This window comes from Ailuropoda melanoleuca, chromosome 5, assembly GCF_002007445.2.
Source record: "Ailuropoda melanoleuca isolate Jingjing chromosome 5, ASM200744v2, whole genome shotgun sequence".
Lineage (NCBI taxonomy): Eukaryota > Metazoa > Chordata > Mammalia > Carnivora > Ursidae > Ailuropoda > Ailuropoda melanoleuca.
Window position 1 is genome coordinate 53,794,215 of NC_048222.1, and position 24,423 is coordinate 53,818,637.

General features: G+C 38.0%; 1 protein-coding gene across 3 annotated transcripts; it reads left to right on the forward strand.

Annotated features, from left to right (window-relative positions):
* The first annotated feature begins 631 nt into the window (after nucleotides 1-631).
* Nucleotides 632-20,880, forward strand: ARPP19 (cAMP regulated phosphoprotein 19). Of its 3 annotated transcripts, none has more exons than XM_034660959.1 (4): nucleotides 632-876; nucleotides 1,111-1,165; nucleotides 11,945-12,067; nucleotides 16,704-20,880. In XM_034660959.1, the coding sequence occupies exons 2-4, from the start codon at nucleotides 1,121-1,123 to the stop codon at nucleotides 16,872-16,874; spliced, it is 339 nt and encodes a 112-aa protein (XP_034516850.1). In that variant the 5' UTR covers nucleotides 632-876; nucleotides 1,111-1,120; the 3' UTR covers nucleotides 16,875-20,880. The 3 variants fall into 3 exon arrangements, with proteins under 3 accessions (XP_034516850.1, XP_034516849.1, XP_034516848.1); XM_034660958.1 differs by having other exon boundaries at nucleotides 637-881; XM_034660957.1 differs by lacking the exon at nucleotides 632-876 and having other exon boundaries at nucleotides 903-1,165.
* The last annotated feature ends 3,543 nt before the right edge of the window (nucleotides 20,881-24,423 follow it).

A 24,423-nucleotide genomic window follows, 5' to 3' on the forward strand; every position in this document is an offset into this window, starting at 1 on the left:
TTCCCAGGACACTCTGGTTGAATGTTTTGATGGTTTCCAAACTCCCACAGAAGCGCATTCATTATCTGTTGCTGTTTACTAGTTTAACTCTTAGAGGGCAATCTTATTTCCAAGTTTCTGAGAGGCACTTCATTCGAACGACCGTGTATAGTATCGCCAGTAGCTGTTCAGATGTCAATTAGAATGAGGATTAAATGTAAAGTCAACAGATTACGGTAATTAAGAAAGTCATTGGGTGAGTTTGGTGCCAGGGGTTTCAGTAAAGTTGTGGGAGTGGACCCCCAGGAGCAGACAAGTGAATGTAATTTTAATTCCTTCGTCAGGTATTTATTGAACATCTAGGACATGCTGGCTCTCGGAGGGAAATATAAGCAAATATGGACGAGGTCTCTGCCCTGATGTGGCTTATCTGAGCAGGAAAGGTGACATTAATAGAGTAATAACAATTAGCGTCTAACGATACAGCGTGTGTGCTGGGAAGCTATACAGAGATGTGACCTGACCAAGCGTAAGGGCTCGAGAAAAGCCTGAGGCGATGACGCAGGAGGGAGGGGATGTGAAAGATGAAAATGGTTAAGTAGGCAAAGCGGAGCGGGGAGAGACTTGTGCAGGGAAGCAGCACAGAGCTTTGGAGCGCCCAAAAGAAAATATGCATGACTACAGGGCCGAACGAGTAAGAGAATCGGACTACGCGAGTCCGGGAAAGTACACCTAGTAAACCTCCTGAACAGGCAGGAAACGGCGGGGAGAGGCGGTTCCACTTATAAACTACAATTCCCAGGAAGCATGTGGCAGACGGATGTGAGGTGAGGCGCGAGCCGCGACCTTTGAAGGAAGAAAGGAAGTGCTTCGGCGTCGCAGAGCCGGAGAAGCGGGGTAAGGTAGGTAGGGGCGCGGCGCGGGAGGGGCGGCCGGGCTTCGGCGGGCCGCAGTAGCCGGCTGCCGGGCGCTGCGAGGCTCCGTGTCGTCATAAGGCGGCGGCCATTTTCGCGGGCGGAGGCGGCCCGAGCGGGCGCTCGGAGAGAGGGGGCGGGCAGGCCTGAGGCGGTGCGGCGGCCGGCCGGCCTCGGCCACCCGGTGATCGCATCTTCTCCCGGCGTTTCGTTGCAGAGGGAGCAGTATGTCCGCGGAAGTCCCTGAGGCAGCCTCGGCGGAGGAGCAGAAGGTGAGTGTGCACGGGGAGCGACCCCAGAGGCGAGGCTGCCGGGGGCCGGGCCTGCCGGGCGGCCTGCTCCAGCCGCGTGCGGAGGGGCGCGCCCGGAGTCGGCCCGGGGCGTCCGGGGCGGAGAGCGGGAGGAGCCTGTGCGCCTCGGCCCTCCAGGACCAGCTCGATCCCACATCTGCTGCCCGCTGGAACTCTGGTGCTTAGCGCCAACGTGGTGGGAGTTTGAACGTTGTCCACGTCCTCGCTGAGGCTTTCCTGTTCTAGCGCCTCAGTGTGTCGCGTTTTTCCTTAGACTCGACTGTACATACGAGCAGTTTCTGTGCGTGGAACTCAAGTTTTTCCGTGAGCTTCACTTTGCGTAGGAAGTTTTATTTCTCCCTTGGAGAACTAGCTCTCCAACTACTGGTATTGTCCGCATGCTTTTAACTCCTAAGGCTACGGTATCTCGTGTTTGGGCGGTGAGTTAGACCTGGGGTGGCATTTCAGTTCCAGTGCTTGTCTGCTGTGTAACCCTGACCAGTCGCTCAACTCCTTAGTTTTTTTTCAGTCTCCTCATCTATAAAGTGAGAGTAATAATACTTCATATGTCTGTTGTGAGGCTTAAATGAGGTAGGTAACTTAAAATATTTCGCGCCGTCTGTGCGCAGAAATGTGAGCCCCTGGGATCTGCATATGGTATTTGATCAGAAGCTTGGAATTCAAAATTTTTTACCATCTTAGTTGGTCTGGATTTTCGTAGAAACAGGAATATTTTTTAAACTCACTTGTATTGAGGGAAAATATGCCACAAATCAGTGTAATTCAAATTATGACTATTAAAGCTTACTCTTTTATCTACGCTACTTCTTAACCCCTTCCACCATTTTTATTTTTGCTGCCCTACCCTCCTAGGTACTTGTGGCTGGCCTGCAAAGGCCCATAATACCTTGTTTCTTAAATTGTTTATGGAAAGTTACCAGCACTTTTTCTTGAAGAATCAGAGGGCATTATCATAAATAGATTTGGCCTAATGCTTGGACTTTGTAAGGGCTTCTGCTTAATGTTCTACCCATGCTCCTAATCAGGTTGGAAATTTGATTAGTGTATTAGTGTTCTAAACCCACTCCATTTGTTCTTAACTATGTTAACTTTTCTTCAGTTGGATGGTTTTGTTATATTGTAAATATTTTTTAAAAAGAAAACAACAGCATAAATAATAGGCCAAGTTCCGATATTATCTGGGAATATTCCAATGAAAATTATGATGTATATTTTTTTACACTTGACAAATACATGGACAAAATTTTAGGGCAAAAAATATATAGTTTAAAGATTACAGTCTTAACTGTAACATGAAATGTAATTTATTAACTGAAAAATATTTATCATGGTGTTCATAATTGGTTGGGATTTAAGAACCCAGAAAAGTAATACAAACTGTGTCTGCGCTATCTTGTCCTAAACACTGGAATCAACCTCAGTTTTGACTTCCCATGTACAATAGTGTGCTATGTAATTTTCTTTTATGAGATTTGTTAGTGTGTTGCCAGAGTGTAAAGTGTTGATTTCTACAGTGTAAATGCTTTTACTTGGAACAGCCTAATACTGTGTCCCTAACAGTATTAAGCATGTCTTGAATGTTTTCTCTTTATGAATGTCTACATTAAAAATTCAAGTCCTTTGGTTTTAGGGTTGCTGTCATTAATACCAAAGTGTGTGGGTAATATAATGTCCCTTCTTGAATTAGGGATTGGCTGTAGATGTTAAGTGCCGGTAGCATGGATACCATCCCTAAACATGAGGAGAATGTGCAGAGTCACTTCTGTGTTCCTATGGGCCAAATCACCTGTTTCTTCTATTTGGAAGAATAGTTAGATGACCTAAAAAATTGGATTATTCTCTGTGTACCCAGTTGACCTTTCAACTAAAGCCAAATTATTCAGCTAAAATACTTTTATAGTTTTATGGTATGTTAGCCGATTGCCTCTGAAAAATTAAGGTAAAGAAATGAGCCTGCACGGAGTAAGAGCTAAGTCACTGTTTCTCTGAGTGCCCCTTGTTAAGAAAACTGTATAGACCACTGTTTTTTATTGGGATATTAATTAAATATATACAAACATGAAAATAAGCATAAACATCTATCTCTTTAACACTGCTTTAAAATTAAAACGGCACCTGGAAGGCTCAGTTGGTAGAGCAAGCAACTTTTGATTTCAGGGTCATGAGTTTGGGTCCCACACTGGACGTTGTGATTACTTTAAAATTTTTTAAAAAATTAAAACAAATACAACAAAATTAGTGTAAATTATTAATTCGTTGTGGCATGGTATTTTGCTGAAAGTAAATTTCCAATATATTGAGAATGTGGTGGCAACTGTTAAAGTGCAGGAAGTCTTTAAATACGGCAAGTTATTGCTCCTCTGGTCATATGACGACTGACTTCTCCTTTTTAAAGAGTAAATCTGTGTGATCATTTAATTCTAAGGTCAAAAATACATCATTACATTTTAAATTCAGTTGTGTTCTTTTCTCATTATCTTGGACAGAGTAGTATTGCTTAGTCTCTGACATCATGAATGAAAGCTCAGATAGAACTCTTGTAGCTCTTAGATATGAGATGGCAGGTCAGATGTGCTAGGGTATAGTTATATTTTTTTTCTCCTAGATTATCAATGAAGTGAAAACAAACTATTTTTTAAAATTTAGCAGAGATCTCCTGGATCTGTCACCTGTGAATTCCACTTTGAATAACACTAAGTTCAGTCAGACTGGTGTGTGCTCTTGTCCTGGGGTGAGAAGAGGCCTGTGGAGACTTAAAACATATAGTTCTGTTTTCATTGTGAGCATCTTAAACTCAGGGACCCTCCTTTATTTATCTTCTCCCATAGCATCTGTCTTACCCGATTGATTCCATTGTTCAGAAAATGTTGGTTGAATGAATTTTTCTCAGAAATTTTCAGTTGAAACCATTGCCAAAGTACTATTTCAATACAGATAGCGATGCTTGTACTGCTTGCACTGCAAGGGAAGGGATAGACTATAGTCATATAAAAACCTTTGTTTAGACCCACTTAAGAAATCTGAGTGAAAGTAGAGGAATGTGTGTGTGTGTGTGTGTATATATAATATATATATAATATATATATTATATATGCATTTTTCATATATATTATGGCTTTTAAGTTTTTTTTTAAAAAGATCTCAATAGCAGGTTTTCTAGGGATTTTATTGCAAGATTCATCAAATTAAGTTAGTAAGATGTCTTGGAGAAGCTAACTCAAGTAGGGCCCTCAACCAAAGTAGTTTTGTCAGTTTAAAAGATAATGCTTGGGTGGGATGCCTGGGTGGCTCAGTTGGTCAAGCGTCTGCCTTTGGCTCAGGTCATGATCCCATAGTCCGGGATCAAGTCCCACATGGGACGCCTTGCTCAGCGGGGAGCCTGCTTCTCCCTCTTCCTTCCTCTCCCCCCGCTTGTGCTCACTTGCTTTCTCTCTCTTTCACACACACAAATAAATAAAATCTTAAAAAAAAATAAATAAAGATAATGCCTGGTGCTTTTGCAAGTAGTTAAAAAGGAAGAGAAATATTGCATAAATTACTTCCATATATCACCATTGAAGAGTGGATACAAATTTCTTTCCTATTTTCCCAGTTTTTAAGGAATTGCCATTGCTATTGGCATTTTTCTGGGGCTATCTTAACACAGCCTTTGGTAACAGGCTCAAGGGTGTTTTTAATTTCAGTTTTTAAACCACAGCCTGCTGGTCAGCTTTGTGTGTAAGCATTGATTCTTAACAATCTAGAGGTAAACCTCAGAAAATGTTTTAAAACGTTTCTCTTTGCTGTCTTAGCAAGAGTGCTATACACAGTTGTTTTTTTTTGTTTGTTTGTTTGTTTTTAAAGATTTTATTTATTTATTCAACAGAGATAGAGACAGCCAGCAAGAGAGGGAACACAAGCAGGGGAGTGGGAGAGGAAGAAGCAGGCTCATAGCGAGGAGCCTGATGTGGGGCTCGAACCCATAACGCCGGGATCACGCCCTGAGCCGAAGGCAGGCGCTTAACCGCTGTGCCACCCAGGCGCCCCTATACACAGTTGTTTTAGGCTTGCCTCTGTTGTTAGACTTTTGATTCCTGGACCTATGCAACTATAACATGAACTATTTCGAGATTAAACTGTTGGTGAAACTGTCAGGTGTTTAGAAAGTTTTTAGCCTTTTTGAAACAATAGGAGTACACTGTGTTCATTCAGTAGGCTTTTACTGAACACCTGTTAAATGCCAGGCACTGTGCAAGTAGCAAGGACTTAATTGGACCACAGTATTTTCCCCTAGAGCTGATAATAGTACTGATACTTTCCTGGCAATATCCCAAAGGATTTGTTGGCTTTCATTAATCTTTTCTATTTATTCATCAGTCATTGCATCAGTGAACATACTGCTGAGCAGATAGAGGAGAATTTGCTTAGAGTGATCAGGTTTTTATTGCTGATGCTGCTGTGTAACTTCTCTGCTGAAGGCTAAAAAATGTTATCAATCATTGAGATTTATTACCAGTCCATGACGGACTACATAAATTCTAATTGTTTGAATGTTCTATTTTCTGTATGTTTTTATACTTTATGCCCCACCTACTTACAAAAAGGATATCTAATATATTTCAATAGACTAGTTCACAAATATTCAAGTGCCTAACAATATTAGGCTGTGTGCTAGGTATAGAGTATACAATGAAGATAAATTTATGTACTTGTCGAGGATAGTCCTCATTTAAAATATTGTTTTTAGGTTTTTGGGTTTTTTTTACATGATAAGTATATATTTTTGTTATGATAATCCTGGGTTTCCGGTTTCCCAGTTTGTAGCCAGAGTAAATGTTCCTTCTAATGGTCCTTCTACACTTCTCCCCACCAAAGGTATTATCAGCATAGAAACCACTTAGGTGGTGAATCCACTCACATTCTAGCATCTGTTCTACAAAGTAGTAAAATTGCTGTATGACACAAAAGTTTCTTGGAGGATAAAATTTTGAAAACAGATTTGAATTTTTAAAAATACTTCTTGGGTAAGCTTATCATTCCCCTGTTTTGTTGATCCTCTCTATTGTATCTGTTTTTTATTTCATTAACTTCTGCTTTTTATTTTCTCCTATTCTGTTTGGGTTCCCGTCTTTGTTTACTAAAGTTGGATACATAGCTCTGAGTTTTCGTTTTCTTCTTTAATATAAACCCTTTTTAGGGACCTTTGTTGTATCCTACACATTTGGTTAGTATAGAATTTTTATTATTAGTTCCAGGTGTTTTTTTTTTTTTTATTCCTGTTATTCTTTTAACCATCAATTATTTCAGTAATCTATTTTTTAAGTTTATACAGATTGCAGTTAATGAGTTAAGCTATTTTAGTAATGTATTTTAATTTCCAAATAGTAGGGATATATAACTTTTTAAATTATTGACTTTTAATCTTATGAATCATAGTTGTAGTTGGTGGTCTGGATGAAAATGGTTAAAACTTACTTTATAACCTAGTACTTTGTCAATTTTTCCATTTGTGCTCGAGAAGAATATATATTTCCTAGCTATTGGGTACAGAAATAAAATCTGATATCTTAACTACTTTTTTTCCACCTATGAGTTACTGACGAAGGTGTGTTGAAATCTATGCTGAGAGACTTGTTAGTTGTTATTATAATTCTGTCAATTTTTGCTTTTTATATTTTGAGGCTTTTTTTTAAGATTTTATTTTTAAGTAATCTCTACACCCAGCGTGGGGCTTGGACCCACAACCCTGAGATCAAAAATCACGTGCTCTACCAGCTGAGCCAGCCAGGCTCCCCTTTTGTTTTGTTTTTAAACTCATATATTAAGACACTAAAATTTGAAAAGCTAATGTGTTAGTTATATCTCAGCAAAGTTGGGGGGCAAGTTATTAAAGTGACTTGTCAGTATACATTAACGTATGCCAGTTTCTTTGCTATTACTTCCTAAATATCAAGCCTTTTTCAAGATTTATTTTCATTCTAGCTGAAATAAATGTTTAGGAATTACTTTGAAGTATGTCCAAAAACATGGAATCACACCAAATTCTGTGTGCCCTTTTGCATTTTTTAACATGACAGTAGGGATGAATTGGTCATCCCTTATTTTACCTGATTTTATCAACTAGTGTCCTGTCTGGAGAATAGAAACCACTCTGGATATTTTTAACAGAAAGGGATGTGATTTAGGGAATAAGGATACAAATTATTAGAAGAAGTGTGAAGGAATAAAGGGGGAAGATGATGTTTCTGGAGGTGAGGAATTGCAGAAAGCTGTTGACTGCACAGGTGAGCACTATTCTGAGCTCTGCATACTCTCATGTGGCAGCTGCAGTAGCCCCTGATTATCTGCTGGATGCCCCTCTGCAGGAGCTCCTGGGCTACTGCTCACCTTCACATTGTTCGTGGCCCATCACCAGGAAAAGTGGATTGTTTCTCCCATGCCTTTTAATCAGGTGTAGATGTCATTGGCAGAACCCAATAGGAATTCAGTCTGGGAAGTACAGCTTCAGGCTTCTAACTATAGTGATTATGGGGAGTGTTTTAAAGAAGGGTAAGTGTAGGCTGAATGCCAGTGGACACAGTCTGCCACCTGATGTATTATTTATACTTCCCTCTACAAGGTCCAGGCATTTCAACTTCCTTGTCAGTAAGGTCCTATAACTGTACATTTGCAAAAAGTTAAGAATGTTTCTGTATGATCCATGAAAAGTATCCTAGATGTCTTGATGGTATGTATTGTGTTTAAAAAATGGAGTTTTGGTCATATTTTCCCCCTTTCGGTGTTAAATGCAGCTGAAATTCTGAACGCAGCTACAAAGTTGGAGCTAGCAGACACTTGCTCTTGTGATATGTATATGGCAAGAAAGTTCAAGGATTAATTTGTTTTTCTAGGACATATTATATATCCATTCTAAACCTAAATGATATTTTCTTCTGTAGATGCTGTTGCCCAAAACATTTTTTATGGTAGACTATTTCGATTTAATTTTATATTAATATTATATGTAAACATACATGAATGTATTCCTTATTTAGAAAATAAGGGAATGCCAGGTACAGTGGTATATTGTGTACAACTTTCTTCCCCTCTCTTATATAAAAGGAGGGAAACCTGCAGAAACATTGGAAATTAGGGAAAGTTGCTACCCCTATACCAGGAACTTTAAGGGATTTCTCTTACATACAGAGAACTAATAATTCAACTCAAAGGAAGTGGAGAACCTTTATTTCCCAGGCCCAAGAAAGCTGGATGGTTTTAGTGGAAATGTAGGACTGTATTAACACCTTCTAATTTGAATGTGTGAGGACTCAAAGGCTGTAATCAAGTCACAGTCCTTTTCAACTAACATCCAAACTTAATGTTAACCAATTTAAAAAATAAGTGTATAGGGGGACCCAAGAACAGGTTCCTTCTCCCAGTTCCTCTAAACACCACAGTCAATATAGCTGGACCTATGGTGGATGCCTACAGTGAAAGCTGAGCCACTGAAGAGAAGCTGCCCCTCACCTTCCTGCACTAAACTGGTAACCTTAAATTTACATTATTTCTTTAGCTTTTGTGATGAATACAGTATAGTCCTACCTACATAGGGGTTAGATCCTAAAGTTAGTAAGCAGGAATCACATATAACTAAAATTGCCCTTGAAAAATCCCAAAGAAGTCATAATCATACTGGAGACAGCCCCATCAATTCTCAATGGGACAAGTAATCACTTTTTTAATCTAGTGGTTGAACAGATGTCTGGGCTGATTCTTCAGTTGATTGACAGCTGAGGTGGTAGACTTGTAGAGGCTGAGTTTTTAAATACCAGTATGATAAACAAAACACTGATACACTTGAACTCTGCAAGAGACCCAGGACTCAGATCATCGTGGGAATAGCAGGTTTGCATCACACACCTCACACTTGAGCTCTCTCTGGGGCATACTCTTGAATGGAATGACTGGCAGAATCACTGATACTATTTAGAGTCTCTGTCTCTGGCAGAGCGCATATAGTTGAATTTTGTGTATATCAGGTGAGTGATGTGACCACTTAAAGGACTGGAAATCTAAGTAGATGCATGAAACTGTAGCATAAAAGGAAGGTAGAACACTTGAAGCAGAAGGGAGCATACATACAAAGGAAGCCCCATAGAAAAAGTGTATTTGACAGCAGCAGTGGCTTTAATCTCAAAATACTGTAAGACTAAAAAATGAGAAGATGTACTGACACATGAGGAAGCTGGTCAAGAATAAGGAAGCATTCATGATATATAAGCTAAACAGAGCTGATTATAAAGCATGTATGGATATAATTTTGAGGAAAATGCATGCAAAAATAAATTTTGGGCATAAATGATTCACTTGCTCTACAGGAACAGAAGGCTTGGCATTTATGGGTATTCATTCATTTTTGACATTCATAAATAACCTGGAAAAATTGAGATATACAGCAGTATGTGATTTTGTCTAACTGGTATGCAGAAATGAGTCCATTAGCTGGAAGGTGCACTTTGCCATTGGCCAGCATTGCCTGTCAGGGAAACTTTGTTTTTCTTGATTCATTTTTCTTCAGTACTTACCATAAAGTGATAAACACTGCTCCCCCGTAAAATATGGCTCTTGGGAAGAACGTAGACTATATCAAGACTGGTGTTAAAAGTGAGTAGGCTTGGGGCGCCTGGGTGGCACAGCGGTTAAGCGTCTGCCTTCAGCTCAGGGCATGATCCCGGCGTTATGGGATCGAGCCCCACATCAGGCTCCTCCGCTATGAGCCTGCTTCTTCCTCTCCCACCCCCTGCTTGTGTTCCCTCTCTCACTGGCTGTCTCTATCTCTGTCAAATAAATAAATAAAATCTTTAAAAAAAAAGTGAGTGGGCTCCACCTCTCGGCCCTGTGCCCTACCCTGCAGATGGGGACCAGATACGCTTGGAAGGGGGAATGAAGAGGAGTTGAGAAGAGGAGAAAGAATAAGGGGAAGAGACGGGACCTTTTTCAACTTGACATATACTTTCTGTTGACCATGAAGGGATGACTAGGACCCCGCAGTCACTACAGGGTCTATAGGTGGGATCTTGGGAAAACTGACAAAAGTCACTGCAAGAAAAATGTCCCTTCTTAAATGCCAGTGGTATGAGCAATCATACTATATAGAGACCTAATGTAGGGGGTGTACCGCCATGTCCTGAAATGAGACATGACTATTTGAAACGACTGACCTATTCCCAGGACTGAGACTGATTCCGTGGGTTATAGGATAATCTATCAACTCAGTTTTTGGACTGTGAAATTTCTTGGGAAAGTTTCACATGGGGGAATGATGGGATTTAGGACATGCTACCCCAAAGTATGGCATCTTGGGATTTTGGATATTATAAGCTGAAGGAATTTGAGAAATGGCATGCTCAGGAAGGACTTTTTGACCTTCCCCTGAAGCAGGTCATAAGATCCTCAAGTGAGAGGTGCCTTCCCTGTAATCAGAGATAGAGGGACACTGAGAAGACTGAAAAAATAGGCCTTGCTGTTTTCCTCCATTTACAGCTCATATTCCTTTTGTTCTGTCGTATTTTTTTTCATTTTCTCTCTACTTTTGATTAAACCTAGTATAAAAATCAGGTTTAACTATCTTTGTTCTTCATCCTTGTGAAGCCTCCTCTATTGCATAAAATTTGTATTAAGTAAATTTCTATGCTTTTCAAAAAAAAAAAAGTGAATAGGCTAGGGGCACCTGGCTGGTTCATTTGGAAGAGCATGCAACTTTTGATCTTGGGGTCATGAGTTCAAGCCTCATGTTGGTTGTAGAGCTTACTTAAAAAAAAAAAAAAGGCATCTGGGTGGCTTGGTTGGTTAAGCATCTGACTTTGGCTCAGGTCATAATCTCTGGGTCCTAAGATCCAGCCCCGTATCAAGCTCTGTGCTCTGCAGGGAGTCTGCTTGTCCCTGTGCCCCTCTCCCTGCTCCTGCTCACTTCTCTCTCTGTCACATAAATAAAATCTTTTAAAAAGTGAATAGGCTTAAAATACTGACAGTCATTTGGTCAGAAAACACATTTTGATGCATTAAAGAATGGGACCTTGGCATGAGCAGGAATAATATACACTGATATGAAGGTCGACAAAGATGTTTTTCTTTAAAAATACCAAGGCTGGGTGCCTGGCTGACTCAGTCGGTGGAGCATGTGACTCTTGATCTTGGGGTTGTGAGCTTGAGCCCCATGTTAGGTGTAGAGATTACTTAAGAGAAATAAAATCTTTTTAAAAAAAAAATACCAAGGTCTTCTATATTGAGTTAGGGAGAACCTGCTGGTAAATAAGCGGTTGTTAATTCCTATTAAAGAATCTCAGAGCTTCCAGTCATACATGGTTTTGGATTAACAGGAGATCAGATCTTTTTTTTTTTTTTTTTTTGTATTTTAACAGTATTAAGATGGTTCTCTAAATATAGGCAAAGAGCTGATGAGTTCCATGGAAGGTGACTAAATATAAATGTATTATACATGACTGGAAAGTAATGGCAAGCAAGACTTCAGAGCTGAGTTATCTTGATATTTTTATCCAGTGTGTGGGGTGTACACATGTATCACAGCTATAATAGAGCTATCACATGGATCATTTGAAAAACAAGACAGAGATGTTTTAAAAGCTTCTGTGCTTGATTTCTTAGTCAGATGCTGCATTATTTGGCACTCGACAACTAAAGTCAGGATCCAGATATTAAAAGGTGAATTATTTTAAATAAGTGAATTATAATAGACAAGTAATTTATTTTAAATTATTTCAGGAAATGGAAGATAAAGTGACTAGTCCAGAGAAGGCTGAAGAAGCAAAATTAAAAGCAAGGTATCCTCACCTGGGACAAAAGCCTGGAGGTTCAGATTTCTTAAGGAAACGATTACAGAAAGGGGTAAGTTCTCACGTGTAATCTTCTAATGCTTAAACCCTATGAAATACTCAGTGCGATTGCAGTTATGAAATGGGTGCCTGTGTATATATAACTCGGTACCTTACCAGATACATAGAGATATATATTTTATACTGTTTATTGTATAAATATGTATGATAAGAATGAACAGCTCATCACTTTTAACTAAACTGTTTCAAGCATGTAGAAAGTACAGATAACAATATAGCAGAACTGTGTACCCACTACCCAGATTTAATATGTTACTATTTTGCCATATTTACTTCAGTTTTATCTTTGTAAGAAAGAAAATGTAGATATAGTTGAAACCTACCACATGTATGTATATATCTCCTTTCACCCTTCTTTGCAAAAGCACCGACTGTATAGAAGCTGGCATATATTCTTCTGCCCATATATTTTTTTTAACTTTTACCTGTTTTAGAGATGATTTCCATGCAAAGACTAAAAATATTTTTTATTTGGAAGAAATGTTCACCTATAAAAGCTGAGCTTATTATCTCCTTTACATAATACATTTTACAGAGTTACTCTAATACAATTTATACATGGTAATTTTAATAGTTCATATTACTGAAAACGTTTTTTCAGAATCTTACCAATTATGATGTAGAAACCATTATTGCTCAATAATGAGATCTGAATTGAGATAATGCGACTTGTTCGTTATTTACCACACAGGGAACAGGGAAATATGAAGAGAATTGTATTGAATTAGGTGCCAGATGATGTTTTTCCTTTAATAAATACCTTGAACATACTGGTTTCTGCTGTTTGGTTAACAAATACATGTCCATATGTATATGTATGTTTATATGTATAGGTATTGGCTATAGTTATATATGGATTATTTTCTCAAATTGCAAAAAGATATTTTTTTCCAGCTTTATTGAGATACTATTGACATAGCATTGTGTAAGTTTAAAGTGTACACTGTGATGATTTGATACATATACATGTTGTGAAATGCTTACCAGTAAGGTTAGTTAACACATCCCTTATTTCACATAATTACCATTTTGTTGTTATGGTGAAAATATTAAAGCTTTACACTCATAGCAACTGTCAAGTATACAATTCAGTATTGTTAACTTACTGTACATTAGATCCCTGGAACTTACTCATCTTATAATTGAAAGTTTGTGCCTTCTGACCAGTATCTCCGTTTCCCTCACCCCTCAGCCCCTGGCAACCACGTTCTGCCGTTTCTATGAGTTTAATGTTTTTAGATTCCACATGTAAGTGAAATCATACACTCTTTTTCTTTATACCAAGAGAGTATGGTAACATGCCACCTGGCTGGCTCAGTTGGTAGAACATGTGACTCTTGATCTCCAAGTCATGAGTTCAAGCCCCATGTTGGGGGTAAAGGTTACTTTAAAAAAAAAAAAATTAAAGCTCACCTAATAAAAATTCTAACAATTAAAAATAAATAAAAACTTATTTTTAAAAGTGGTAAAATACAGAATTTTTTTTTGTTTTATATGAAAGAATAATGTTCACAGCTTTGAAATACTAGGGTGGCAGGTAGGAATTATACCAAATATATAGACATAAAACCTCTAGGGGCGCCTGGGTGCCCCAGTCAATTAAGCAGCTGCCTTCAGCTCAGGTCATGGTCCTGGGGTCCTGGGATTGCCTGGTTCTCCCTCTCCTCCCTGCTTGTGTACTCTCTAACTATCTCTGTTGCTATCTCTCTCTCTCCTTCTCAAATAAATAAAATGTTTAAAAAAAATAAAAGCATTATTACAAAAATAATGCAATGTGGGGAATAAATAGAAAAGCAGAATGAGAAACATGTTCATTATGAATATAGCTATGTAGAATGTATTTGTATCATGTCTAATTTTGAAATGGTCCCATCAGGTGTGGTTTTAGTTATGAAATAAATTATGTAATCATCTCTGACTATTAAATTATTACTTAGATTTGATTATTAAGTGTTTAGGAAACTTTTTTCCTTTGCTAATCCCCAGCATAATTTATGCCAACAAGCTTTCTTTGTACATTGGCCTGTTGTCTTTGTAATTTTCCTCTAACTTCAACTGTTTATGGCTTTTTAAGCATCTTCAGGTCAGAATTTATAAACATTGTATCTTGGAGTTGGTATTGTAAATAGTTGGGAAAGAGAAAATGCTGCTTAAATTAAGAATTAGTTGTACAGAATTTGAGAAGGGAACTCTTGAATGACTTTGCATTATACCCAAATGTCAATGAATAAGCACTTCTGTATTAGGGAAATGAAGTCTTACATTCAATTATATAATTTCTTACTATTTTAAAAGGGTTTTGTTTTTTTTTTAGATGTCTAGATCACAGGGTCTTGGGTTTTAGTTTTTAAGTTACCTTAGTATCTTTAAATAGTTTCTTCTTCATTTGGGAGGGTTGATTAGATATTTATATTTAGTCCCTTTCTGTTTTACTGTACTTGTTAATGTTGTTATATCTAGTTTAGGCTTTTCACAGCATGGCTTGTATATTGTGACATATAGACTGTTAAAGCTGGGAGGGATATCAAGAAGCAGCCTGGCCCATATTTTTTCATATTTGTGGAGTTTGTGAAGCCCCAGAAAAACTGAGGATTCAGTTTTTGTTGTTTAAGATTTTATTTATTTGAAAGAGCACGCATGGGGGTCAGGGGTAGAGGGAGAGGGACAAGCGGACTCTGCACTGACACAGAGCCCGACGCACGGCTCCATCTCACGACCCTAGATCATGACCTGAGCCGAAATCAAGAGTCAGACGCCTAACCCACTGAGCTACCCAGGCTCCCCAAGGATTCACTTTTAAGAAACATGGCCTTAAAATTTAATTTGCCACTTTAGGTGATTACTTAGTGTCAATGCAATTATAAATACTGATGTAAGTGTGGCTCCTAAATTTGGGTGGGAGGAGGCTTTTATAAGCTTGTCACCCAGATGATCCAGAATATGTTTGGTTAATTTTTAAAGATTTTCACTTAAAATGCAAAATTTTTAAATTGTTAAAGACAATTACTATTGCCTTGTTAGACTGTGTCTGTCATATTGTGAGAGCCACTGATTTAGTTCACTCCCTCGCTAGCAGTTACAGTTGTTAAGCACTGATTTTAGTTTTGTCTCTGGCCACATTATATAAATTTAATTCCTTTTCCCCAAGCAGAGTAGCCTAAGAAGTAAGAACCCCTTGTGATGAACTTTGGCTTACTATAAAATAGGTATCATTAGCATTTCCCCATCATTGGGGAAAATATTCCTAAATTTTATACTGTGTATTAAATTTCTCATTTTGTGCTTTTGACTCAGTAAAGAAGTAAAGCTGCAGCAAGCCTTAAAAGGACCTGGTCCAAATTCCCTTGTTACTGCTCAGTGCGTTAGACGTATAGTGACACATAAAAAGCAATTTTCTAGCTTTAGGCCCTTTGGCTTTAGGCCTGATCTGGCTTATCAAAGAATAGTCCCTTGAGGGAGGCAGCCACTGAGACCTTTTCCCAGGCCACTCAACAATCTTAGACTAAGCTGTGAATTCTCATCTGCTTGATTTACCACGTGAGATATCCCGGAAGTCTCAAAGAGAATTTATTTTTCCTCCCTTCAGCTTTTGTCCATGAGGCACTCCTCTTATTTCTGGATGATTCCCTCTTTCTTACCCTAGAAAAGGTTACATTACCCACCTTTGAGCACCCATAGCACCTTGTGTACTAAAAACAGTATAATGGTTGGAATACTTGACTGTTGTGCATCTTTGCGTCTCTCTCCAGGACTCACACAGTGCCTCATGTATAACAGGCACTCAGTAAAGGTAGGTCAAACACGATAGATGGAAGTCAGAAACCAGGCAAATCTATCTGCTTTTACTCTGAAACAGGTAACTCATGTAGATTAGCTATATTGAGGTTCATCTTTAGCTCTCCTTGCAATTTCTATTTTAGTGATAAAGGGTACCATTACCTTATTCATCCCTCCACCTAAAAAGAGTGATAGTTTAACTTGTGCAGTGTCTTAAGTGAAAAAAAAGAGGTCTAGGATAGGGATGTACATTTTAAGTGATAATTTCTAATGAGTTTATTTCTTCTGTTAACCCTAGCATTTATATTTTAACCTTATTTTGATTTTAGTGAACTGCTCTAATTCAAATAAATGATTTTAAATCCTTGTAAAATGTTCGTCCTAGGTATCAGGAACTATAAAGTAATGGTTCTAATAATACAAGGTTATTTTTTATTTTGAAAATAATTTTTTTTAAAGATTTTATTTATTTATTTGACAGAGATAGAGACACAGCCAGTGAGAGAGGGAACACAGCAGGGGGAGTGGGAGAGGAAGAAGCAGGCTCATAGCGGAGGAGCCTGATGTCGGGCTCCATCCCAGAACGCTGGGATCACGCCCTGAGCCAAAGGCAGACACTTAACCGCTGTGCCGCCCAGGCGCCCCTATTTTGAAAATAATTTAAGCAAGAATTTCTGTCTGGTTTTTCTGTTATACATGAAAGCTTTGCTATTTCATCTATATAATGTTTTTGTTTAAATTTTTTTGGATTATTTTATACTGACAGTATAGGGTCATATCTACATGTTAAATCACTGTGATTGCATATGAAAGTTTTAAAATCCAGTTTCAATTTTTTTTTTTTCTTGTAGCAAAAATATTTTGATTCTGGGGATTACAACATGGCTAAAGCAAAAATGAAGAACAAGCAGCTTCCTACTGCAGCTCCGGATAAGACAGAGGTCACTGGTGACCACATTCCTACTCCACAGGACCTTCCTCAACGGAAACCATCCCTTGTTGCTAGCAAGCTGGCTGGCTGATTAAAAGAGCTGAACTGCATGAATCTTCTAATTCTCATTATTTCTCCTTAATATGTTACTTCTCTGCTTTTTATTTCCTTTCATTCACACTAAGTCATTTGAGAATGACAGCTTTGCAGGTAGTGGTAGTGTGTGCTGCTGTTGTAAGGGAATATACGTGTGTAGAGTTTTTGATTAGTTTAACAGTGCACTGATAAAGAGAACATGTTAGAGCATCATAAAGTAATCTACTTGAAAATAATTGTATATATTACCTAACTTCTAGTGTAGGACTGATTCAACAAGTAACAAGCAAGTTTTACAATTGTAATGTTTTGGCTTTCTTTAATTCATCTTAATTATAGCTTTGTATGTTACTTTTATTTAATATAACCTCTATTGTATTGATTTCTTCTGTATTTTCCTTTTGGATTTTGTAAAACAGAAGTTTAAGACCACAAGTTGAAAGGAGGGTCACATTCTTCAAACAAAACTAGATGGGGCTCTGAAAGATTTCGTTTCTCTGTGCTTGAACTTGAATGGCCTTAAACCTGTTTCAGCTTTAACAATAGAATTTTACTTGGGCAATATTTGCCCATTTTGGTGTAACTTACGTGACTCTAGTGCTTAACAGCTGCCGTTGAAGCTAGTGTTCTTGTTCAGTTCTGTAGTGTTAGAATATCTTTGGTTGAAGATGTGAATGAAGTGTGCATGTGCATCGACTGTTGAATTCACTTTTGTGCCATTTTTGTAAATACAATAGTTTTGCACAACCTCTCACAAATGTCTGTATTAATTTCACATATTAAAAAGTAGATGATGTGCCAACCAGAAGCACAAGAGTTCCTACACAAAACACTTTATGTCATTAGAGCTTTGTATAGTAAGAGTAGTTTACAATCTTGGGCTTATAGAATACCAAACAAATCTTTGCTTAGTCTGTCATAGACTTAAGCTTTTTCATTTGTTATTAATATCCATGACATTTGGTGGCCTTGTGCAGATATGATATGTTGCTTAGGCATATCTTTTGTCCTATGCAGAACATTTCATTTTGAATTTTATGAAAATTGCAATTCATGTAATTTATATAAACTTTTTTAATGTAGAAACTTTTTACTTCCACAGTCAATTTGGGGGACACTAGAATAAAAGGCTTCAATCCTCTGCCTCCTGTGGCCCCTCCCTCCTTTTTTTCTTGCTTCTTTGACTCAAATCGTGTTCGGCTGTGCTGTTTAGTCTGTTCAGAAGCATAGGCGTATATCCTCACTCTTGAGATTTGCTCTACTGAATGCTATATTTTATAACAGGATGATGTTTTTCTTATAATTTCTCAATTGTTAATTAACCACTCTTAATCCTGTATTATTACTAATATTTGACACTTGTTTAAATAAAAGGAACTTTATACTGAAACAAATACTTGAGAAGACTGGCCCAGGAACTCATGTAGGGATGAGCCGAATTCTGGTAAATAATTTTAAGTAAGCTAAGTGAATTATACTCGTGACACTTAGAGTCATTTATGTGGTAGGTGGAACATATTCATATTAAAATATTTAGATATTTTCCTTCTATAGATGTCACTTTAATAAAACAATTTAATTTTACTTGTTTATCTAGTTAGTAAGAATTTTAATTAACAGACTTTATTGGGATACATTTACTGCTCTTTTAAGAGCTCATCCCATAGGTGATACAATGCTGTAGCATGACAGTGAAGATCAGTAGCCTGAGATGATAGTATTTTTTTTCTTAGTCTTTGACTTGTGCAGGGCCTCCCTTTTTTTTGGATCCAGGCATCTTTTCCAGATCTTGGCTCCATCTGTATACTTGCTTTCCTGTGACCTGAAATCATTGTAAATGGTGCCTTGAGCATAGCACCTGCACTTAAAGGCTGCCCAGCGCTCTGAGTAAGGCTTGCTGATTATCTTCCTGTTCCATCCACCCCAAAAGGCAGAAAAGCAATGAAATCAGTAATGTTCTAGTTTGTAATTTTAAGGATCAGTTATATATAAATATTTTGTGAAGGGAGCAAGTAGATTATTCCACAATATGTATGTATAATCATTGTAGGATCCATTTAAGAATTAGAAAGTGCCCTAAAGTAGAATTTCTGTAATGTCTAGTCTTTTTTTTTCCCCCTTTGGTGAGTATTTGCAAGCTGTCAACATTAAATTTACACATTGGAGATGATTAATCTGAAAGATCACAGAGACCATGTTATTCTTGACCATGATAGGACTGCTGTAGTTTACAACAAGTGATATAACCTCTGTCTAAGTTTTATTTGTAAAATACAATGCTGACATTTAACCTACCTCAAAACTTGTTGAGGATCTGTGAAATACTGAGTAAGTGCCCAAAATAAAATACTGTTGATTGTCTTTTTATTAAAAGTAAGTTTCCTCATTAAACCAGCCTGCCTTCTGTAAAGTCACAGTGCTTAAAATCTCAGGATTTTCCATTAGGGAAAGACCTGTCAATAAGAATTTTTAGGTATAATTGCTTAGCCTCCATTATTGGTGCTTGGGATACAGAGGTTTTTAATTTTTCTATTTTTTGTTCTGCCTCAAGTCTCAGTTTATTGAAGACATATTTGCAGACTGTTTCACCATTGCTTGAGTGAAGATGTTGACTAGATGAGTTTAATTCTCCATTTCTCTAATTTGAGAGTTGTGGTTTGAAAAATGGTTAGTTTTAGTTGTTGTCTCGTTTATTATAAATGAATGTTGGAGTGAACTGAAGTTCAGGGTAACAGATATTTCATGAAAATTGGCTCAAGTCAAATAAATTACCTGTTTATGTCCAGTAGCTCCTTTGATAGTACATTCTGAGAAACATTTCATTTTTGAAGGCTAGTTCTGACAAATGATTATAGTTCTTGGCATGTTGGGATAGTAAGAATTGTTGGATTGTTTTGATGAACTTGCGGCAGCATGTTTGCAGTCTATTTACAAGTTATTCAATACTCATGCGCTGCTGACCTAAAAATAAGTCTTAACTATTCATCAAGGCAGTCCGGGTGAGGCCTCTCTCTGCTTGTTCTTACTTCAAAAGTTGGAATTAGTTGCTCTTTTTACTTGATGTAATGAAACCGTACCTCTGAATATTTATTGATACTTACTACTAAATCAGCCATGTATTCTTTCTCAGTCCAAATTAGTGATGTTTTATCAAAGCTTAAATGTAATCTCTACTTAACTTGTGCTGTAAATTTGGTGTCTGGTGATCCAGGGGCAGGTAGCCTGTAGGAAGAGCACACCTGAGTGGCAACTGCAGTAAGTTTCTCTGGTGGCCTTTTCATACTCCCCACCATTCAAACACATTTCTTGTACTTTTTGTTTTCCTTTTTCACTTCATTTTACTTCACCCCCCATCCTTGCTTACTTCTTAAGCCTCCAGATGGCATTCATTAAACGGCGTTTAGGACTGATGAATTATCAACCTTGAATATCCTTCCCAGTATGCCACATTTAGGACACATTTTTAATTTTCTAAAACACTATCCTAATCTGGATGACTAATTTGAGCCACTGTCCCAACTCCACAACTCAGCATGCACTGCCAGTCTTCCCCCCCCGCCCCCCCACCCCCACCTCATAAAAATGGGATCAAAGAAATCTCATTCTGGGATTGTTAATCTAAGGATTTAAAAAATACCAATTTTAATACTGTTTTACTGGTTTTGGCCTTTAAAGTAGGTATACTTATGGGTTTTATTCTGCAAATTGCTGGTGGTCATGAAGCCATTCATGTATGTTTGTATTATGTTACTATCAACCAAATAGCGTCTGGAAAAAACACCTAATTTCTTTAATAAGCCCTCAGATCTGTTACTGCATCTCTCATTTGTGGTGCAATAGGATACTTTGCCTGTATTAAAAGGGCCAAGAGTAAATGCTTTTTTTTGTTGAACATGTCTATAGAGTTGGCAGTTAATGCTGAAATTTGTCAAATAGCCCTTCCAAAATTATACTTGTGAAATATACAAAAAAAATAAATTGATCTACTTAATTTCTATTCATTTAATTTGCAGTTTTTGTCTTAATTAAATGTTACATTGTTTTTTAGAATATTTTTTGAGTTGATACCTTTAGATTTCAGTTACTACATGCAAAAAGAATTTTGTTAGTCTTTTTTGTTTTAATTTAAATAATGTATGGTAATGAGATCCTAGCAATATATATGTAAAAGGCTTTGTGATTAAGGTAACATTAAATGTTTGCATATTGCGAGTCTTCGTCTCATGTATAAAGCACTCAAGTACCATATGTTGGAAATAGATGGATGAGACAAGGAACTTACATTCTGAGAAATTATATAGTATTTAACGCAAGGTAGAAGGTGTTACATTCCTTAGGAGAGGTAGAAATAAAGTTCCAGGAAGTTGAGAGGAATGAGTTATTCAATTTAGGGGATAAATGGGATGAGTGGTAGAGGAGGGACTTTGGAAAGGTGGGTTGCTGCAGGCATGGGTGGGAGGCAAGGGAGAGAGAAAAGCATTTTAGTAGAGGGATTGTTATTTTCAAATAGGCAAGGACTTGGGGAAATGTGGACCGATAAAGGAAGTTTGGTTGGAGAGGGTAGCATGTGAAGGAAGGAACTCTTATTTTTCTCCTTAACGTTGTCCTTTCTTTCTAGCCTTCAATTCAGTAAGTGATACCACCATGCATTTACCCACTCAGTTACTCAAACCAGCCTTGGAGTCATACTTGATTCCTTAAACGCGGTGACCAACAGCCACCAAAATATACTGAATTTGCTGATCACTCTCCATTGCTGGCCCCATACCCCAAGCTGCTAATACTTCTTAGCTGGACACTTGGCTGTGGTTCCTAACACATCACGTTCCACTCCTGTTACCTTGTCCATGTTGTGCTCCCATCCATCCCCCTGCCTCACCTGCTTCCATTCTTAACTTATAACCACTTAAAAATGTTCCAACCTTATTTCTGTCCGTATTCGATATATTTCTTTTCCATTAGACATTTCCCCTGATGCATAGCTTGGTTGACTCATACTGATCTCAGCTCAACTTTTAACTTCCTTGGAGATCTAATTCATTATTGTATCCCTAGCAGTTTATACATACTCAAATGCTTATTGAATGAATAAAATGAACTGGAATCTTGGGTTGGCCATGCAGTTGGGAAACCAGGTTAAGGACATGGATGCAGGGAAAATGCAGTCTCAGCTGTGCCTAGCCTTTCCTTCATTGAAGTAGGTTTTTATACTTTATTCTCTGAATGAGAAAGTGTCAAAGAGCTTTGCTGTCATGAACCCTCACAATACTGATATTGATGTACCTGATTCCATAGCAAGGATGGATTAGGCACTGCTTCTATGCTCTTGCTTGTGATCATAACCTTGCAAGCACTCTGCATGTGACATCCAAGGCTCTTTACCGCCCTGTTACCAATAACAGGCTGGCAAGTGTATTGTAGACTCTTGTTGTAAACTCACATACAAGCTAATGTTTCTTTTTTTTTTTTTTTAATTTTATTTTATTATATTGTGTTAATCACCATACAGTACATCCCCAAAATTCCGATGTAAAGTTTGATGCTTCATTAGTTGCGTATAACACCCAGTGCACCATGCAATACGTGCCCTCCTTACTACCCATCACCAGTCTATCCCATTCCCCCACCCCCTCCCCTCTGAAGTCTTCAGTTTGTTTCTCATAGTCCATAGTCTCTCATGTTTCATTCCCCCTTCTGATTACCCCCCTTTTCTTTATCCCTTTCTTCCCCTACCGATCCTCCTAGTTCTTATGTTCCATAGATGAGAGAAATCATATGATAATTGTCTTTCTCTGCTTGACTTATTTCACTTAGCATTATCTCCTCCAGTGCCGTCCATGTTGCAGCAAATGTTGAGAATTCGTTCTTTCTGATAGCTGAGTAATATTCCATTGTATATATGGACCACAGCTTCTTAATCCAGTCATCTGTTGAAGGGCATCTCGGCTCCTTCCATGATTTGGCTATTGTGGACAATGCAGCTATGAACATTGGGGTGCATATGGCCCTTCTCTTTACTACGTCTGTATCTTTGGGGTAAACACCCAGTAGTGCAATGGCTGGGTCATAGGGTAGTTCAATTTTTAACTTTTTAAGGGACCTCCACACTGTTTTCCAGAGTGGCTGTACCAACTTGCATTCCCACCAACAATGTAGGAGGGATCCCCTTTCTCCACATCCTCTCCAACAATTGTTGTTTCTTGCCTTGTCTATCTTTGCCATTCTAACTGGCGTAAGGTGGTATCTCAGTGTGGTTTTGATTTGAATTTCCCTGATGGCTAATGATTTTGAACATTTTTTCATGTGTCTGTTAGCCATTTGTATGTCTTCATTGGAAAAGTGTCTGTTCATATCTTCTGCCCATTTTATGATTTGTTTATTTGTTTCTCGTGTATTGAGTTTGAGAAGTTCTTTGTAGATCTTGGATACCAGTCCTTTATCTGTGGTGTCCTTTGCAAATATATTCTCCCATTCCGTGGGCTGTCTCTTAGTTTTTTTGACTGTTTCCTTGGCTGTGCAGAAGCTCTTTATCCTGATAAAGTCCCATAAGTTCATTTTATCTTTTATTTCTCTTGCCTTTGGAGATGTGTCGTGAAAAAGGTTGCTCTGGCCGATGTCATAGAAGTTGTTGCCTATGTTCTCCTCTAGAATTTTGATGGATTCCTGTCTCACATTGAGGTCTTTCATCCATTTGGAGTTTATTTTTGTGTATGGTGTGAGAGAGTGGTCAAGTTTCATTCTTTTGCATGTAGCTGTCCAATTTTCCCAGCACCATTTATTGAAGAGACTGTCTTTTTTCCACCGGATGTTTTTTCCTGCTTTATCAAAGATTAGTTGCCCAAAGAGCCGAGGGTCCATTTCTGGGTTCTCTATTCTGTTCCATTGGTCGATGTGTCTGTTTTTGTGCCAGTACCATGCTGTCTTTGTGATCACAGCTTTGTAGTACAGCTCGAAATCCGGCATTGTGATGCCCCCAGCTTTGTTTTTCCTTTTCAACAGTTCCTTGGAGATTCGGGGCCTTTTCTGGTTCCATACAAATTTAAGGACTATTTGTTCCAGTTCTTTGAAAAATGTCCTCGGTATTTTGATCGGGATAGCATTGAAAGTGTAGATTGCTCTGGGTAGTATGGACATTTTAACTATGTTAATTCTTCCAATCCATGAGCATGGAATATTTTTCCATCTTTTTATGTCTTCCTCAATATCTTTCAAAAGTGATCTATAGTTTCTAGCATATAGGTCCTTTACGTCTCTGGTTAAGTTAATTCCAAGGTAACGTATGGTTTTTGGTGTTATTGTAAATGGGATGGATTCCCTAATTTCTCTTTCTTCAGTCTCGTTATTCGTGTATAGAAATGCAACTGATTTCTGGGCATTGATTTTGTATCCTGCCACCTTACTGAATTGTTCTATAACTTCTAATAGTTTGGGAGTGGATTCCTTTGGGTTTTCCATATAGAGTATCATGTCATCTGCAAAGAGAGACAGTTTGACTTCTTCTTTGCCGATTTGGATACCTTTGATCCCTTTTTGTCTTCTGATTG

Excerpts from the sequence above, each read along its gene's own strand:
- ARPP19 (XM_034660959.1), top strand. The coding sequence starts at position 1,121 with ATGTCCGCGGAAGTCCCTGAGGCAGCCTCGGCGGAGGAGCAGAAG. Across the intron at positions 1,166-11,944 it reads CCTCGGCGGAGGAGCAGAAG|GAAATGGAAGATAAAGTGAC; the intron begins GTGAGTGTGCAC and ends AAATTATTTCAG. Across the intron at positions 12,068-16,703 it reads GGAAACGATTACAGAAAGGG|CAAAAATATTTTGATTCTGG; the intron begins GTAAGTTCTCAC and ends TTTTTCTTGTAG.